The 20204-nt window shown below is 42.1% G+C and overlaps 3 protein-coding genes across 5 annotated transcripts in view; 1 reads left to right on the top strand and 2 right to left on the bottom strand.

The window, feature by feature from the left end:
- Positions 1-4192, bottom strand: part of LOC106607659 (arf-GAP with SH3 domain, ANK repeat and PH domain-containing protein 2) — a 54281-nt gene extending 50089 nt beyond the window's left edge. Inside the window, exon 1 of the mRNA XM_014204849.3 lies at positions 3779-4192. Within this exon, the coding sequence (XP_014060324.1) occupies positions 3779-3910 (132 nt within the window). The 5' untranslated portion in view covers positions 3911-4192. The remainder of the gene's footprint in view (positions 1-3778) is intronic.
- Positions 4193-4457: 265 nt separating this feature from the next.
- On the bottom strand, positions 4458-9073 carry e2f6 (E2F transcription factor 6). 2 transcript variants are annotated; one of them, XM_014204707.3, is made up of 8 exons: positions 8578-9073; positions 8419-8480; positions 8199-8242; positions 7739-7988; positions 7251-7403; positions 6828-6942; positions 5384-5540; positions 4458-5069 (listed from the first exon to the last, which is right to left on the bottom strand). In XM_014204707.3, exons 1-8 carry the CDS (start codon positions 8923-8925, stop codon positions 5032-5034), a joined length of 1167 nt encoding a protein of 388 aa, XP_014060182.1. In that variant the 5' UTR covers positions 8926-9073; the 3' UTR covers positions 4458-5031. The 2 variants fall into 2 exon arrangements, with proteins under 2 accessions (XP_014060182.1, NP_001133809.1); NM_001140337.1 differs by having other exon boundaries at positions 4462-5540; positions 8578-9056.
- Positions 9074-9185: 112 nt separating this feature from the next.
- Positions 9186-20204, top strand: part of mboat2b (membrane bound O-acyltransferase domain containing 2b) — a 75724-nt gene continuing 64705 nt past the window's right edge. The window contains exon 1 of one of the 2 annotated variants that reach the window (XM_082976774.1): positions 9186-9798. In XM_082976774.1, the coding sequence (XP_082832900.1) occupies positions 9712-9798 (87 nt within the window). In that variant the 5' untranslated portion in view covers positions 9186-9711. The remainder of the gene's footprint in view (positions 9799-20204) is intronic. The other variant, XM_014204846.3, reaches the window with a different exon arrangement.

Here is a 20204-nt window from a genome sequence, read left to right as displayed (position 1 = left end):
CCCTATGCCACGTCCTGACCAAACTACAATAACAAATAACCCCTAATACTGGTCAGGACGTGACATTAGGAAGTTAAAGCTTGGTCGTACAGTGAGGGAAAAAGTATTTGATCCCCTGCTGATTTTGTTTGCCCACTGACAAAGAAATGATCAGTCTATAGTTTTAATGGTAGGTTTATTTGAACAGTGAGAGACAGAATAACAATAAAAAAACACAAAAACCCATGTCAAAAATGTTATAAATTGATTTGCATTTTAATGAGGGAAATAAGTATTTGACCCCCTCTCAATCAGAAATATGTCTGGCTCCCAGGTGTCTTTTATACAGGTAACGAGCTGAGATTAGGAGCACACTCTTAAAGGGAGTGCTCCTAATCTCAGCTTGTTACCTGTATAAAAGACACCTGTCCACAGAAGCAATCAATCAATCAGATTCCAAACTCTCCACCATGGCCAAGACCAAAGAGCTCTCCAAGGATGTCAGGGACAAGATTGTAGACCTACACAAGGCTGGAATGGGCTACAAGACCATCGCCAAGCAGCTTGGTGAGAAGGTGACAACAGTTGGTGCGATTATTCGCAAATGGAAGAAACACAAAAGAACTGTCAATCTCCCTCGGCCTGGGGCTCCATGCAAGATCTCACCTTGTGGAGTTGCAATGATCATGAGAACGGTGAGGAATCAGCCCAGAACTACACGGGAGGATCTTGTCAATGATCTCAAGGCAGCTGGGACCATAGTCACCAAGAAAACAATTGGTAACACACTACGCCGTGAAGGACTGAAATCCTGCAGCGCCCGCCAGGTCCCCCTGCTCAAGAAAGCACATATACATGCCCGTCTGAAGTTTGCCAATGAACATCTGAATGATTCAGATGACAACTTGGTGAAAGTGTTGTGGTCAGATAGACCAAAATGGAGCTCTTTGGCGTCAACTCAACTCGCCGTGTTTGGAGGAGGAGGAATGCTGCCTATGACCCCAAAAACACCATCCCCACCGTCAAACATGGAGGTGGAAACATTATTCTTTGGGGTGTTTTTCTGCTAAGGGGACAGGACAACTTCACCGCATCAAAGGGACGATGGACGGGGCCATGTACCGTCAAATCTTGGGTGAGAACCTCCTTCCCTCAGCCAGGGCATTGAAAATGGGTCGTGGATGGGTATTCCAGCATGACAATGACCCAAAACACACGGCCAAGGCAACAAAGGAGTGGCTCAAGAAGAAGCACATTAAGGTCCTGGAGTGGCCTAGCCAGTCTCCAGACCTGAATCCCATAGAAAATCTGTGGAGGGAGCTGAAGGTTCGAGTTGCCAAACGTCAGCCTCGAAACCTTAATGACTTGGAGAAGATCTGCAAAGAGGAGTGGGACAAAATCCCTCCTGAGATGTGTGCAAACCTGGTGGCCAACTACAAGAAACGTCTGACCTCTGTGATTGCCAACAAGGGTTTTGCCACCAAGTACTAAGTCATGTTTTGCAGAGGGGTCAAATACTTATTTCCCTCATTAAAATGCAAATCAATTTATAACATTTTTGACATGTGGTTTTCTGGATGTTTTTGTTGTTATTATGTCTCTCACTGTTCAAATAAACCTACCATTAAAATTATAGACTGATCCTTTCTTTGTCAGTGGTCAAACGTACAAAATCAGCAGGGGATCAAATACTTTTTTCCCTCACTGTAAATGGGTCTTCCAAATGGACCAAAACAACTTTCAAAGTTGTGGCAAAATGGCTTAAGAACAACAAAGTCAAGGTATTGGAGTGGCCATCACAAAGCCCTGACCTCAATCATATTGAACATTTGTGGGCAGAACTGAAAAAGCGTGCACGAGCAAGGAGACCTACAAACCTGACTCAGTTACACTAGCTCTGTCAGGAGGAATGGGCCAAAATTCACCCAACTTATTGTGGGAAGCTTGTGGAAGGCTACCCGAAACGTTTGACCCAAGTTAAATCATTTAAAGGCAATGCTTCCAAATACTAACTGAGTGTATGTACACATCTGACCCACTGGAAATGTGATTAAAGAAATAAAAAATGATTAAATGAAATAATTATCTCTACTATTATTTCACATTCTTAAAATAAAGTGGTGATCCTAACTGACCTAAGACAGGGAATTGTTACTAGGATTAAATGTCAGGAATTGTGAAATACTGAGTTTAAATGTATTTGGCTAAGGTATATGTAAACTTCCGACTTCAACTGTATATGTGAAAACACTCTGTGGCTCTCTGGAACAGAGCTACCCACCACACAACACAAAGAAGCAACAGCATGACACTCCAGTCCACAGCGATACTGTCATCAACAGGCAGGCCACCACAGAAGGCTTTAAGCAGATGACAACTTGCAGCCACAGTGGGCTGCTACAGGCCATGTCTGGCAGACAAGAGGAACTGGAAAGGGGAGTGCTGCCTGTCAGTCGACTTGATGTAATGATTGCCATTACTGCTGCCTGCCTGCTGTGTGTTCTGGACGTTTGTGTCAATTTATCAATGTGAGTGTATCGTGTGTGTGAATGCATTTGTGTGTCCAACTTGATAAACACAGTGCGTTCATTGTCAACTGTGAAATCTAATGGGGGAAAGGGGAAGCTAAAGACTGGCATTCTGTTTCCGACTTTCAGTTGTGAAACAGAGAAAGCCGTTGCAATACAACACTTCTTTGTTTTGACAAGATTACACTTAATGTAACACTTACAACAAGTGTTCTCTAGTCAGCTCTCCTCATGTGGTATGTTCTGTATGCAACACTGTTCACACATCAACAGATCCTCTCATAGGGCTATGTGTGTGTGACTTCCTCCATTGCGCAAAAACAGTTTGCTCTAAAATGGATAGGGCCTACACTATAACAATCCAGTGATTCATACAGCCTCCCCAAAGGCCAGTAGTGTATCTGTGCATTGACAGACCATGTTCTTATTACCAGCCTATAACCAGCCTGGTTTGGGGCAACAGCACATCTCCAGTGAGCATTCAGGAGCAGATCTGGATGCCAACAGATGCCAGGGATGCCATAGAAGTACCCATTGTGATCTACCGTGCATGACAATAGGCCTAATGCAAACACAAGGTCTATGTCTCAAACGGCATACTATTCCCTTTAAAGTGCACTACTTTAGACCAGCGCCATAGCAGTGCCATTTGGGACTTTTCAAGGAAAGCCAATTCCAATGATATGGAAGTGTGAAGGACCCACTGTGTATTAAAGGTGTGGTACTACTATTCAAGTTTGTAAAGGGCTCAAGCCTCAACGCATGGAAGTGTCCACACACTGTTTTCAAAGTGAAACTGTCTCATAGGCAGTAGGCTAACAGATAAGATAGATTCCTCATAACGGGGTAAAGCATTTTTGCATGAGGTCATAGTAGCCTACAATAATTACATCTTTACAAAGGAATGTTCAACTACATTTTTGGTATATAGATTGCTAATTAGAATTGGGTCAGAATTAAATAGCCTATAAACTTGGGCGTTTTATGAGCAGTTGTTGGTGGACACTTTTGGGGGATAAGAAAGCAGGATAAGAAAAAAATGCTTTGATTTCTTAGAGGTCTTTTTCCGTTCCTCTTTTGGTTTCAGAAGTTGCATCCGTATCACTTGAAGGGAAACTAAACTCGACAAATAAATGTGGGAAAATTCGGTTACTTTGTGCGTAAAGGCTATCCGTGCGTAAAGGCACACATTTGATTATAGAAAAACCTTTAAAAATGTAAAGTCAATTACAGTATATTGCTACTTTCACACTGCGGTGGCCTGCACCCACCTCTTCCAATGCTGCCACGGCGTTCCGACAATGCGACATCCGAGTGGTGAAGTTTGAGGTTGTGGGCGCTTTGTAGTCCTCATTAGTTTCGGCCACAAATTCCGTGACCGTGATCAGCTCCGGCGGCGGCATCTTAGCTCACTTTAAATGTCTCTGTCTATAAAATAAGTTATATCCCAATCCTTAATTAACAGTTTCAAAAAAATAACTGGTGTGCCATAGGATTTGTTCAGCTACTCCAAGTTTGCCATTCCGCGCCGATCCACAGTCAAAACTACAGTAATGAAATGTCTGTTTATTTATGTCTTATCCTTGTGTCCAAGAAAAAATATAAATATTTCATTATTACAGTTTGTCTTAGCCCACGAAACAACCTGTACTGGGCGCATAGTCAATGGAGCGTCAACCTGAGTATAGAAAGGGGAGGGACAAACGGGTGAATTGCCATGTTTGAACGAATGGGAACCCAGATGGATTTCCCTTTGCTCAGTTGGCTTTCCAAGACTCAATAGCAATTACAAACTTTGTGAATAAGGTGGCTCAGGTCTACACCATAGGAATTATTAAAAAAATTGTATTTCATAAATAGTTAATTACATTTCAAAATCGTGTACCTCATAAATAGAAATTTAGCCAGGATGTTGCACATTGAGATAAGTAATAAAATAAGGGATAGATATTTGTTTTTATATACAAGTGAGTTTATTCATAGGAGAATGCATTGGAAGTGTTTTCTTAATTACTAATAACAGATAATAAAAACAGAAAGAAAAACAAAACTTTTAATAGGGCATTCAGAATAGTTAGATGAAAAAAATAAAAGCAAAGAACATACACGTTCCAATCCACTAGGGTACATGATGAAACTGCTTGGAAAATTAAACTTTATGTACATGAGCATTTGTTACTTTCTAATGACTATAGCTGTCACATTGATACTGTCCACCATTTCCCACACATTTTAAGATGATTGAAAAGTACAGGAATACAGTAGTGTACTGCAACCACTTTACTAAACGCAAAACTACATGTATAAAAATAAAGCTTGTGATTTCATGACTTATGTGCACTTTTTACAATCAAGTCATACAAGGAATCGTTGGCATTTTACACAGAAAAAAATATTAAAAAATGACAAAAATGGCCTCTTCCCAAAGCGACAATGTCAGAATGTGGAGTCAGAGTCCAAACAGTGAGACAAAAAAATCCAATGAGGACAATGTGACAGTGCAGCATACTACCATAATGTCAGACTACCCACTCTGTACAGCATTCTGTGATGCAGAGGCCCCTACAGAAGGAGAGAAATTAACAGTTGATTTGTTGACCACAACAAAATATCTACTTTCATAACTTTCCTTTTGTGACAAAACTGACCTCATTTGATACAGTATTCCCCAAGCCTATTTTATAGTAAACAGCTCTCTCTACTGCTTGCAGTGGGGAACACACTCAATGTTCCAATCCAATCATGGCATAATCCCTTTCTTACAGAGTAGGACATCTCAAGGTACTTTACATAGTTGTAATTAAATGTCTGGAGCACCTAATATAGCTTAACAATTGTATCATTTTATTGATTGAAAAGCACATCTGTGTTGTTACCGGTGTGCAGAAGCATGGTCTTAATCCTGCTCTCCTCCAGTGATAGAAAGCCTGTTGTCTTTCCACTTCCCTGTGTGGCACGTTGAGGCCCGTCCATCTCACAGGTCAGCACTTTGATTGGTCCCCTGCCTCCCTTCAGGTGGATTTGGATGACGTCCTAAAATGGAAACAACTCAGTGATTAGTTCAGCCAATCAACAGCAGACTAATTGGTTTAGAATTGTACCAATTCTGCAACTGTTTAGATGGCATCCGCATGCATGTACTGCATGTACTGCAACAGAGTTGTGTTCACTGGGCACAAAATGGTCCGAAACAGAGCGCTACTACGTGAACTTGTCCAATAAGAAACGCAAGTTTGTTGCACAAAGGTTTTCTAATGTGTTTCCTAATGAACACGATCAAGGTCTGTAAAAGCTCACAAAAACTGGTAGGATTGTCAAACGTTTCCCTGCCGACAGTACTTAGCACCTCCTTACAGTGTCGGCAGTCAATCTCTTTTGTGTTCACACAGCAAAGACCTTGAAGTTGACAGCCACTCAGCCTTGTTAAAATACTCCGAACCAGAAGGTGGCAGTAGCGTTTTTGCTTTATGGTCTAGTCAATGTTAGCTATACCTGCGCTAATGTTGCAGAAAGCCTTTTTTGCAATTAGCCAGATGGCCACAGCTAGCAAGATGACAAAAAATGTTAATTCACTCTCCATAATCACATAAAGCCCATAGATACATTTTTAACTAGCTGTTAGCATGATTTGCTAGCTAGCTGTTGTGCTAGCTAAGCAAAGACGCCGCATTTACTCTCGGCAGTGAGCTACAGGCAGCTGCTTCATGGAAACAAATCCATTGTGATTGAATTGTAATGTTACTAGCTACAGTGGCCAGATAGCTAGAGTGGTAAAGCATTTAGTGTTTGTGTTGAACTTATTACCACCCCATTTGTTTCATATTAAGTGTGTTTGACTGACTTGCTCAGTTAGAAAATTTTTGCTTGCTATCTAGCTAAATTATAAATGCACATTAGCAAACCAAACAAAAAAATCCCTCTTCAAGCACAACCCTCTTTTGCTAGACTTGCTCTAAAAAAATGTATTATGTAGCTTTATTGTTTAAGTTCGAACAACTCTGATGAAAAGGGTGGATTAGATAGGAAAAAGTGCCCTCTCTCTTCATTTTTCTTGTCACTCCTGTCGGCTCCCCCACGTGGAGGTCCGTGCTCTCTAAAAGTCGAGTTGTCGGCCACTGCCGAGCATTACAATTCTACAAGCAGAAACGGCAGTTTCGTTGGTACCAGGTCGGTACACAGCAGGTACATCTTTTGTTCTAGCAAGAGAAGGAACGGCCTCATACTGCGATAAGTACCTATCGGCAGTCTATCCTCACTCAGATTCTCTGTTGTTTCACGCTTAAAGCAGGGTTGTGGTTGTCGCTTCAGGGCTTACTGTACCTCCTTGGGTGTTGGCACCTCCAGCTTGGTCTCTTCCGGGGCCTTGATGGCAACGACCGTCTGTTCCTGGAACACCTTGATACCACTGATGTCACTGTGGGTCACGTAGGCTAATGTGCAAAGGGAGTTAAAGAGGGTACAACAGCAGGATACATAACACCCTTGTACTTTAGACACTGAGATAACTGAACCAATGTTTGGGCACAGTATGGTTCATTCCTGATGATTGTGAACTGAAACGTAGGTTAATTTACAGTTGCACTTTCTCACATGGATTTCACAACGGCGGAAACTTCCTCCAGCCAAAGCCTATGCTTTTCAATCCATGATGGCGAGTGTGCAAGTGCACACTTCTGGAAAAAGTTTGAGAATCGAAACCCATGTAAGACATGAAATGTATTGTATGCTTTTCTAAAAGGATATTCTATGTTGTCCAAACTGTCGGTCATGTCAAAGAGCTGCTGGGCACAGGTCTTGATGAGCTCATCCAGACTCTCCTCCACCGTCTTCAGGTTCTGCAGCTCCCGCTGAAGCCTCTGCTTCGGCCCAACAAAACTGGTGACTGGACACAGACCTCTGGGGAGGGAGAGGAGGAAACCACACAGAATACAGATCAACCCCTTGCAACCATGCAGGTTGACCTGGGGGGGGGGGGGGGTCGCATATTCATCAGGGCACGCAACAGAAAACATTTTACAAAAGTTTTGCAACAGAACATGAAAATGAGTCTTTCTTATAGGACAAGTTCAGGTAGTCCCTTCCTATTTTAGTCTGTTTTATTCCATTCGGTGCCTAATGAATACAACCCTGCATGAACACATCCTGTCAAAACAGACACATAAACACAGAAGGTGGGAGCACAGACTGGCAAAGAGCCTGTGTGTTGAAGATATATTACTCATATTACTCACATCCACTTGATCTTGTTGGCCGATTGTTTCTGGATGAGCTTGATCCCCTCCAGGCAGTTGGTGATGTCATATACCCTCCGTTTGCGTGTGTGGAGGTTCTGTGCTGCGAGGTTGAGGTCCATGATACCATGAGGGGCGCCACTCATCAGCCTTAGGAACTTCTTGGTCAACAGAGCCAGGGATAGATCCTGGCGGACAAATCCCTTACTGGTGACCGGTAACACTGGCTTGGGTTCAGTGGAAGCACTGACTACAGTAGGAAAAAGGTACAACATTGCATCAAAGCAACAAACAAAAGACATTTCTGCATCCCAAATGGCACCCTATTCCCTATATAGTATATTAAAAGGCCCTGGTCAAAAGTAGTGCGCTATATAGGAGATAGGGTGCCATTTGGGATAAAGTCTTTGTCAAAGGCACGGAAGCATCATTCTTTTTCAGTAATGATGATTACCCATACCTTGTCTAGTCTTTGTCTTGGTGCCTTCAACCAGTTCACAGAACCTAGAGTGAAGGGGATAAAATAACAACCACTGAAATAGGCCTTGATGTTTTCATACACCTAGAGAGAGGTGTAGACGTGCACAATGCATGTATGCCAGTAGTTAAAAACACAAAAGGATGAATGTTTATTATTGCAATTTTTATCCTACATACAGGCTAGAGTGCCGCAACCTTACCTTGATGCAGATGGTTCTGTCTCGGCCTGACTCTCATCATATTCTTCTTCAACATCGTCATTCTGTAAACAAAATGCATATAGACAGGGCTTGCTAAAAGTTAAAACGACTACAATGAATGCAGTAAGAAAGCTGTCAAAATGAGGAGCGCATCCTCACGTGCATAGCCGAAGCATCATCATCATCCACGAATTCCTCTTCGTCAGAAGAGTCCTCGCCCCACGGGCTGATCAGACTCAGTGGCCCGTCGAGGTATGGGGGCATGATAGGAATGGCATCCTCGCTTATTCCGCGTGGTGTTATGTGGTCTGTCAGAAAGTGGTCTTCACATATTCTGTGCTCCTCTGTTGAATCCTCCTTCTCCGTCTCTCGCAGTGCGGCAAGCCACACTTTCACCCGAGCCTGGTCATTAGGAAAATTGAAAAACCTCTTGGAAGGACGATTCGGAAACGCTCCTTTATTATTGTCACTTCGATTAGGACACCCCTGGACCACGCATTTCACCATGGTAAAATGTATGTGGCTACCACCGCCTACATTCGAACGTTTCGTAGCTAAATAAAATATAACGTTTGTTTATCTCAAATTCACGTTTGTTGGACAGGAAAATATTTATTTCTTTTTTTTTAAGCCCGGAAGTTGGCATCACGTGATGATGCTCAGCCAACGGAATTCTTAGAAACGCAAAGGAAGACGGGGTTCCTCGTATGATTCTATGAAGTACGTTGTAGTTTATGATATTGTTTTGCCTCCACCTTCAGGACTGGGGTGAATAACAGTGACACTGTGAGGGGACAGCAGCGCAGCGTCTTATTTTTTTTGGCGTTCAGTATGCGCGGAAGCAGAGCTTCATATTGAGCACCTGCGCTTAATATAACATTTTAGTATGCTATTTATAAAGAAAAAAATAAGTTATATTTTAGACTACGAGAGAAATGAAATAACACGAATAAAAACTAGCCTATTTCAACTGGAAACGGAGAATTAAAAGTCCCATTTAGCCTTTTTAGACATAATTCAGTGGCACCAACGCCTATTTAGTCCAGCCTATATGGTGCTGACATTGTCACAAACCATTGTCTAAAGCGGGAATGAGACGAATCCTTCCCCGCCCAAATTATGGTTGATTTGGGAAGTATTTCCGCCTAGAATGTGCTGTAGAGCAACCGACAGCCAGTAGTGGCCAGCAGCAAACAGCAGCTACTGCGGTGGATGTAGGATCAGAGTCGGGGCGAATCGGGGATCCACTGTCAGAGGGGAAGGGGAGTAGAGGGACTCAACACTCACTGAATCATGGCTACAGAAACAGTGTCACCGGCATGCACTGGATCGAGTTTGCTGCAACCCATAAGCGAAATCATCAATCTCCCTCTCGACCAGGTAAATATGCAATTTCTTGTTATTTCTACAGATGCTTTTCAGTTGTATTTCTAGAATTCCGTCGCATGTCCAAAATCGCAGCAAAACCAACATTGTGCAGTTTATTATTTGATTCCCAAATATCAAACAACGAAGATTGGTATTTTTCGCTCAGAAGAAATCATGAATTTGGATTGCTGTGATTCAATCGCGGTTCCACGGGTTGTGTCAACACGTTGATGCCATATTGGCATAAACGCACATCTCGTAATGATTTAATTAAAGGCCCCTTTTAAATGTCACACACACATGTCACGTTTAGTCGACAATGAATCTTCAGCCAACCTTTCAATTAAGTCGCTTATTTGAACAAAATGTACCGTAGGTTTCTGTGTTCAGAATGTAGCAGACTGTCTACAAAAATCCTATATTAGGATTCACAGTTGACATTGTCCTCTTACTGTTCAGGCTATAATGGCTGCGTTCACACAGGCATCCCAATTCTGATCTTTTTTCCACCAATTCCACCAATGATCTGATTGGCCAAAAGTCCAATTTAGTGGGGGGGAGGAGGAATGTCAGAATTTGGCTGCTGGCTAAACTCAGTCAATGTAGCCAGTTTTATTTTATGCACAAAATAAATGTCACATTTTCAGTAGGCTAATCAGTGGTGTAGAATAGGCCTATGTGTGTTGCTGCCAGTGCCAAATAAATCTGTATTTATCATACCTTCAGTTATTACCAAAATTAGGGAATGTATTCATTGCAATGGTTTTCACATAGGTTTAGGCTATGCCCATTCTGATTACCTATATGTAAATGAAATAGTCTCCCTCGTCATTCGACTACAGTGAACACTCAGATAGCAAAGTAAATTCTATTAACCTGAGCCGCAGTGCACTGGTCTATGGCCCGTGACATGAATGGGCAAAAGCGGTGAGGAAGGAGCGCCCTTTTCAAATCGAACCGTAATCTGTGCCGCTCGGTCATGTTGTCAACAAGGCAGCATGGTGCATCGTCCAGAAACGTACATCCCTTTTCCATAAAATAAATGATAGAATTTTCAAACTAGTTTTCATTGGGAATGCAGATAAATCATTGTTATCAAAAGCAATTATTGTTGCATGTGAACACAGAATCCTACTCCACATGCTTAATCTAGCCTAGGCTACGTCACTTTTGTTTTGAGCTGACATCGCCGCAGGCTTTGAACGGAGCACCGGGCTCACACCGGGAAGCAGCCCGGTTCCAAAACGAATTCAATCACTTTTTACCCAGTACAAACTTCTCCCACTGGAGTAACCCTGTCCAGATAATCAAATCCCCTCATAGCCTACTCAGACCACAACAGCTTGTGAAGCCCATCCCATGCAAGTTTTAAATTTGCACCCACACTTACGATCTACACAACATTTGCATCTGAAAAAGATCAGTGGAAAAATCTCTCAGAATATGCCACACGTCTCTTTCACATTCATAACCAACCAATTTGAGGCCATGCTCATTTATGGCATGCGGCTCATCCATATAGCCAATGTATGAATCCCCAGCTACAACCTTTTTATTAAATTTTTATTTAACCTTTTCTTTAACTAGGCAAGTCAGTTAAGAACAAATTCTTATTTACAATGACGGCCAAACCCGGACGCTGGGCCAATTGTGCGCCGCCCTATGGGACTCTCAATTACGTCCGGATGTGATACAGCCTGGATTTGAACCAGGGACTGTAGTGACGGCTCTTGCACTGAGATGCAGTGCCTTAGACCGCTGCGCCACACGGGAGCCCTAAACCTTGAGTTATGTGCTGTAATGAACTAGGTAAAGGATGGTAAGAGGGAGCCTCTCTCACTAAGGTCACATCACGATTGAGTCCCAAATGGCACCCTATTCCCTATGTAGTGAACTAGTTTTGACCAGAGCCCTATTGGCCCTATATACGGAATAGGGTGCCATTTGGGACACACAACACATCTCTGGGAATGGAATCCTGCCTGTTATTGGCCAAGCATCAGCTGTTCCCTCTGATTGCCTCTTTGTCATAAATCTGTGAGAATGAAGAAATGTTCTCCCCACTCCTGGCCTGCTTTCCACTTTAAAACCTGTCTGTCACTTAAAGATCTAGGTGGTTATAGTATATTGCCTAGTACTGCCTGGCCTCTTTGTTTACAATCAACACACCTTGTTCCTTTTTTCACACCTTATGAGCCCTGGTCAAAAGTAATGCCTTATAAAGGGAATAGGGTACCAGTTGGGCACAATCCAAGAGGATGTACTGTTGTACTTCTGCTTTCTACAAGAGACGCTGTAGTTACCAGTAAATGCTCCTACAGTTTTTATGAAGGAAACGTGAACACAACAGTGGGTCATCTGAACAACTGTCTGTTCCACTTAACTCCTTCATGTGGAGAGGTATGCGGTGTGCTTGCTTGGTGACTTCATGGAGTCTATTTTAATGAGTATTCACTGAGTATGTCCATTGATCTTTGTGGTACAGCTTTGGCTCTACATACTGATGGCCTACCTTACAAACTGTAGCTTCAAACTCCCTCAAAGGTGTGGCATTATATAGAATGATCTTTCTATAACGCTTATCTTTGGCCTCTTTGTACCTAAACCAAATTGTGACAGCCTCTGTCTTCCAGAATACCATCAAGTTCTAAATGCTGATCAACATTATTTAATGGTCTCTTTCCCTTCTCTCTCTGATGGTAGATTTTTCAGTTGTCTCTGATGACAGAAGTTGTTACTAATCTATTAAGTGATCTTGTTCTCTAGGCAGGCAGTAAAATGAGCCCTGGGTCTACTACGGATCCTGTAACATTACTCACTCTTCCGTAGACACTGGGCTGTAGTTACAGCCTACAGATCTGTGGCTTACCACTGCCTACGGAATGCAAAGATGCCATCTACGGCCTATAGGCCCTAGACTGAGGTCTGTTGACTCTGTGGACTGGGTCATTTCACCATTCCTCTATGTTTAGAGAGCTCCCTGACTATTGGACTTTTGTCATCAGAAAGTGATTTTCCTGTACTGTATTGGCTGTAGATGTTTGCTGTTAGAAGATTACTTCATTGTCAATTTACTACATTCTCCCCAGTAGCCAACACTGATAAGGTACATACAACATATTACTATCAGGGTAGGTAGCGAGTGAGTTTGCCCACTGTTGTCTTGTAGTAGGCCTTGTAGATGGATAGGGATTATTACTCCTTTGGCCCCCCCAGTTCAGGAAGTATGTCATGTGTGCCTTGCTTCATTGCTGTAGGGATAGGATTAACCTTTATTTAACTAGGCTAGTCAGTTAAGAACAAATTCCTATTTTACAATGACGGACCACCCCGGCCAAACCCTCCCCTAACCCGGACGACGCTGGGCCAATTGTTCACCGCCCTATCACCGCCAGTGATATCCCAGGTATTTGGCCTACAACAGAGATTGTAGAGACCCAAATTATTTTTTTTATTCCTGTCACCTTGAAAATAACAAGTGTATCATATATCCATATTGTGACTAAAATTCTCTCACTCTCTCTGACTTCAAGATGATATTTACCTGAGAAATTCCACAGCAATGTAAGAGTAATTGAGTCAGTCATAGGGGCTGCGGTACAATCCATCAGAGACAGTGGCAGACTAGCATTTCTTATGTTTCCCTACTTACAGTATGGTGTTTTAATGACATGCTCAAGTGATGTTACTGTGGAAACAACTTGCTATAAGCTAGAAACCAAAAAAGGAGCGACTCCAGGGATCTGCCTGTGGTCTAGAGCTGGTCTAAGCCAGCTTTACTTCAGACTTCTCCTATGAAAAGAGACAGTCTGTGTCCCAAATAGCACCCTATTCCCTTTATAGTGCACTACTTTTGACCAGAGCTCTATTGCCACTTAATAGCGTGCCATTTGGAACACAACCACAGTTTGGTTTCTGCTTGGCCATACCCAGCAACACGGTCATAGTAAGCTGATTTAGTGTTAGGGATTTGTCCAGGGGGAAAAGGGTATCTGCAGCTATAAGTTATAGGCTTCCTAGCTCTTACTGCAAACCCTGGCTCGGGGCAGAAGACTTCTGTAATATCAAAGGGGTAATAACACTTGGGCATTCCAGAAGACACGGTCAGAGTCCCAAATGGCAGTCTATTCCCTATGTACTAGTGTACTACTTTTGACCAGGGCCCTACATAGGGAATAGGGTGCCATTTAGGGACGCAGTCATGCTCTGCTCATGACTCTGATATGAGTCTCTGAGACTCCCAAATACTCAACCAGTGTTCACTTTTTCATTGTGGTCTAAAAGACTAAACTGAATCTAGATCTGCACTCTAAGATGCTTTCTACAGTTCCAGAGCTGTGGGTTAATGGTTCTGCTGTTTCAATGGAAATGTCTTCCCTATGGCCAAGTTCCATTTACATCCTTGACTGTGGTGGTATAGAAGCAAACTTGGTTACCAGTACTTTCACACATGCAGCGCAATTGACACATCCTGAGTGTGAGATGCGTCACAAGCACTGCTGTCGACCTACTGCAGTGAATATTTTAGCAAGCGGAGGAGCTCAAGCTTATTGCATTAGCTGTGCATGTGTGCGTGTGTGCGTGTGTGTGTGCGTGCACGCATGAGAGAATCTTTTGTGCCAAGCCATAAATGGTGGTGTTCCCCATCCAAAAGGTTTTTGCCTGAGTTTGCTGTCCAACACCCTGGTAGCGCAGTGAGAAGGAATGTGCTCAGGGAGTAGAGGAAGGCTATCTGGCACAGTGCCTGAAACCCAAATGGCAAACTATTCCCTGCATAGTGCACTACTTCTGACCAGAGCCTTATTCCCTATGGGCCGTGGTCAAAAGTAGTGCACTAAATAAAGAAGAGGATGCAGTCCGTGTGTGACCTTTACATAACCACGGGAATGTAACCAACTCAAGTCAGAACATGGAGCTAATAATGCTGACTGCTCATTTGAATAACTCCACTCAACCCCGATTCCCCTCTCATAAAACTGAGAGAGATTCATAGTATGTTGTAGACCTATGAGTTTGTTTAGTGAATACCCCAGTTGGCTAATTTGTTCCTTATGTTGCCTTATGCTGGCTGAGGTTACGTGACCATGGGACTGGGTGTTCCTATCTCTTCAGGGCTAGAAGCAGATTGGATCAAATGGCACCCTATTCCCTCTTTACTCTACTTTTGACCAGGGCCCAAATGAGTGCCATTTTGATATTTTAAGTAGAAATGTTTAACCAATATTGAATTTTAAAAAGCCTGTTATATTCAATGAAGTGCCCTTTTTTAATATAGGAAACATGGAGAATTCAATAAATCAGATTTGTTTTAAATATGAAAATAAAGACTTTTGACATTTCACTCCATGCACCCTCTGTGACTTCCAGGAATATTTTAACCCACTTAACCTCCAACATTTCTTGAAGTTCACCGTCATTGTGAAGTCCTAGTTATTTTGTTTCTTTGACAGTCATTTTTGAAAATTATTTATTTAATGTGATTCATTTTAGTGGAAAAAAACCCCTGTCCCTCATTTTAAGGTCAACACTGTTACGTGAACTCTCTAAAGCTTGTTTCAACAATTTTATTTTATGACACTCAGTTGCCCCTCCCTGTTGCACACAACAAGCTTCCATTTCATCTGTCGCAAAGGAATTTATGGCTGATTTTTAAGATGAAATCGTCAACCCTGTTACGGTCAAACCTTTTACTTTATTTGGCACTTACTATAGTCATTTTTGAGATGGGAAAACATGTTTTTTATTGCGTTGACAGAATGTTAAAATTAGGTGATATTAAATGTTTTTTTTCTCCACCAAGTTACACATATCAAAGACACCGAATTGGTGGAATGACCAAGTGCACTAGGGAATAGGGTGCAATTGGGGACAGAACCATGGATCTGCACGGCCATGGATGTAGGCCTCTGGAAAAGGGTTGGGCGGTATCCAGATTTCCATATCTTCAAATGGAAAATAGACCCCAAAATGTCAGTTAGCAGAATGCTAAAAAAATGCTAACAGGTGATAAGGAATTCCCACAGCGGATACTAGGTAAATGCTAATTAGCGCATGCAAACATTAACTACAACACAGCTCATAAAGTTATCAAAGTATCTAAAAACGTAGCTTGCAACATGCACAAAAAAATATTAGATAGCAGGGAATGGATGTTAATTCAGGTGGGGATTGTCTCAACTGCTGTTTCCAAGAAGCTGGTGTACAAAAACCAAAGTAAAAGACACAAAAACTAAACTTAAGAATGGGAAGCATAGAAATAGTGCACATAGAACAGCTCTACCTCTTCTTAGACTTGCTTTCAATGACCATGATATATCTATAACTCACTTTTCTATGTGCATTTGGTCAGGTCTCCCAACAATTTACATATTGCAGCTTTAAGTTGTGCTGCAGGAGTGACTCACCTCATGAATCTCCCGAGGGGTATATAGTGCCGTCTTTATTTTACTACTTACCTATTTTCCCTCTCCTATCGATCAAAATTAAGTCATACAAAAGTTTTACTGTGTGAAGTTTCAATTGCATTCTGCCATTACTAATGTGTAATGTGCTAGGTATTTAAACTTTTTTTTTCAACACAAAAGAAATTGATTAATAAAATATTTAATCAGTCGTCTTCTTCAAATGAAGGGGATGATAACGCAATCTTTGCGAGAGGGAGGGAATCTGATTTCATTGGTCCTCAATTTGCGGCTCTGACACGTCATTCAGGATAAATGGAGTAATCCCTGAGTTAGCCTGTCTGGGAGCAGGTTAGTTCTGAAGGTTTTGTTGCCATAGAAATTTACCTGGCTAAAAGGAGAGCCACTTTCGTGGTACCGGTTATTCCGAGTTAAACTCAGAGTTGACCAAAGTTACATCGCAAAGTCCTCAAACCACGTACATAGTATAGGGCTCTGCTTTGCTCGTTGTGGTTCTTTGTGAACAAACACACATGACATGCTCAAACAGCTGTTTTGAGAAACTAGTACAGTACAAGTAGTACCAGTAAGCATCATAATGGAAAAATTATCTAAAAGACCAAATTATGAACTTGATCTGCTTTATCTATTACCTAGCGCACAAGTTGACGGCAGGTATTTATTTAAAAAGTACCGATATTCAAATGTATAAAAAAAACGGTATTGGAAAATCATACTGAGGGTATTTCGAAATACCCCAGGATAAAATATACAGTGAGGGGGGAAAAAGTATTTGATCCCCTACTGATTTTGTACATTTTCCCACTGACAAAGAAATGATCAGTCTATAATTTTAATGGTAGGTTTATTTGAACAGTGACAGACAGACTAACAACAAAAAAATCCAGAAAAACCCATGTCAAAAACGTTATAAATTGATTTGCATTTTAATGAGGGAAATAAGTATTTGACCCCCTCTCAATCAGAAATATGTCTGGCTCCCAGGTGTCTTTTATACAGGTAACGAGCTGAGATTAGGAGCACACTCTTAAAGGGAGTGCTCCTAATCTCAGCTTGTTACCTGTATAAAAGACACCTGTCCACAGAAGCAATCAATCAATCAGATTCCAAACTCTCCACCATGGCCAAGACCAAAGAGCTCTCCAAGGATGTCAGGGACAAGATTGTAGACCTACACAAGGCTGGAATGGGCTACAAGACCATCGCCAAGCAGCTTGGTGAGAAGGTGACAACAGTTGGTGCGATTATTCGCAAATGGAAGAAACACAAAAGAACTGTCAATCTCCCTCGGCCTGGGGCTCCATGCAAGATCTCACCTCGTGGAGTTGCAATGATCATGAGAACGGTGAGGAATCAGCCCAGAACTACACGGGAGGATCTTGTCAATGATCTCAAGGCAGCTGGGACCATAGTCACCAAGAAAACAATTGGTAACACACTACGCCGTGAAGGACTGAAATCCTGCAGCGCCCGCCAGGTCCCCCTGCTCAAGAAAGCACATATACATGCCCGTCTGAAGTTTGCCAATGAACATCTGAATGATTCAGATGACAACTTGGTGAAAGTGTTGTGGTCAGATAGACCAAAATGGAGCTCTTTGGCGTCAACTCAACTCGCCGTGTTTGGAGGAGGAGGAATGCTGCCTATGACCCCCAAAAACACCATCCCCACCGTCAAACATGGAGGTGGAAACATTATTCTTTGGGGTGTTTTTCTGCTAAGGGGACAGGACAACTTCACCGCATCAAAGGGACGATGGACGGGGCCATGTACCATCAAATCTTGGGTGAGAACCTCCTTCCCTCAGCCAGGGCATTGAAAATGGGTCGTGGATAGGTTTTCCAGCATGACAATGACCCAAAACACATGACCAAGGCAACAAAGGAGAGGCTCAAGAAGAAGCACATTAAGGTCCTGGAGTGGCCTGGCCAGTCCCCAGACCTGAATCCCATAGAAAATTTGTGGAGGGAGCTGAAGGTTCGAGTTGCCAAACGTCAGCCTCGAAACCTTAATGACTTGGAGAAGATCTGCAAAGAGGAGTGGGACAAAATCCCTCCTGAGATGTGTGCAAACCTGGTGGCCAACTACAAGAAACGTCTGACCTCTGTGATTGCCAACAAGGGTTTTGCCACCAAGTACTAAGTCATGTTTTGCAGAGGGGTCAAATACTTATTTCCCTCATTAAAATGCAAATCAATTTATACAATTTTCGACATGCGTTTTTCTGGATTATTTTGTTGTTATTCTGTCTCTCACTGTTCAAATAAACCTACCATTAAAATTATAGACTGATCATTTCTTTGTCAGTGGGCAAATGTACAAAATCAGCAGGGGATCAAATACTTTCCCCCCTCACTGTATGTCTGCGTCCCAAGTTGCACCTTATTCCCTATTTGGTGCACTACTTTTGACCTGGGTAGTGCGCTGTGGGGATAGGGTGCCATTTGGGATGTAGTCTATAAAGGACTGCTTATGGGACACTTTCTGAGGCCTCAGAGTGCTCTCTGGAGAGCGACTGGGAATCTCCCATTTACGCTGTAATTTTCATGTTCCTTTTTCTGATAAATTAAACTAAAAGTGAAACCATGACAGTGTAGAACAGCATGCTTCTGCATTGAGAATAATTCATTTTATGTTGAGGGGCTAATTAATTTAACAAACCTCTTGGGGTTGAGAATCTCTGATGTAGCAAGTGGTTTAGAGACAGCCATTGACCCTATATTACTCAGCATTTTCACTGACCTAGAGAGGGAAGAAAATATTCTGAACAAAAATATAAACTCAACATGTAAAGTGCTGGTTTCATGAGGTGAAATAAAAGATCCCAGTAATCTTTCATGTGTACAAAAAGCATATTTCTCTCAAATTTTGTTAACAAATTTGCTTACATCCCTGTTAGTGAGCATTTCTCCTTTGCCAAGATAATCTATCCACATGACAAGAAACAGACTAAATAAGAAGCTGATTAAACAGCATGATAATTACACAGGTGCACCTTGTGCTAGGGACAATAAAAGGCCACTAAAATGTGCAGTTTTGTCACACAGCACAATGCCACAGATGTCTCAAATTTTGAGGGAGTGTGCAATTGGCATGCTGACTGCAGGAGTGTCCATCAGAGCTGTTGCCGAGAATTGAATGTTAATTTCTCTACCATACCAACGTTGTTTTAGAGAATTTGGCAGTAAGTCCATCTGGCTTCACAACTGCAGACTACATGTAACCCTGCCAGCCCAGGGGATTCTTCACCTGTGGGATTGTCTGAGACCAGCCACCCGGACAGCAGATGAAACTGAGGAGTATTTTTGTCTGTAATAAAGTCATTTTTTGACTCCCACCCATGGCAGCGCCCCTGCCCAGTCATGTGAAATCCATAGATTAGGGCCTAATGAATTTATTTCAATTGATTGATTTTCCTTATATTAACTGTAACTCATTAAAATCATTAATTGTTGCATGTTGCGTTTTTTTTATTATTGTTCAGTATATATATCAATCTTACAGGCAGTCTGCCCACGTCCAGGCAATCTACTCCTGTGGCTAAGATTTCCTTTTTCATTTTTCCTGGGAGATGAACATTGGGTTGTTATTTTACTTGAAATGCATATGGTCCTTTTTTTTGTTTTCTTTGTTGCTCGATCTTTGTAGAATTTTTGCCCTGAAAACATAGAAAATTGTGTGTTTCTCCGACTATTAACTCTAGAAAAGCTGTGCATTGAGCAATCCATTTCTGAACCAATGCATTCTAACAGTCTAATAAATACATTTCATATTCAGTGCTTTCTGGTTATAATCTTTTTCGGCAAGACAGAACTTCCAAAGGTGGGGGAGTGGCAATCTTTACCAAGGATCACCTTCAGTGCTCGGTTGTCTCCACCAAGTCTGTCCCCAAACAATGTGATTTGCTGGTTTTAAGCATTAAACTTTCAAATAGCTCTTTGTTGACTGTTTCTGGGTGCTATCGTCCTCCATCAGCACCGGCCTGTACGCTACCTG

This window comes from Salmo salar, chromosome 06 (genome assembly GCF_965601325.2).
Source record: "Salmo salar chromosome 06, fSalSal1, whole genome shotgun sequence".
In the NCBI taxonomy this organism is placed as follows: domain Eukaryota; kingdom Metazoa; phylum Chordata; class Actinopteri; order Salmoniformes; family Salmonidae; genus Salmo; species Salmo salar.
This window is presented reverse-complemented; position numbering and strand designations above follow the sequence as displayed.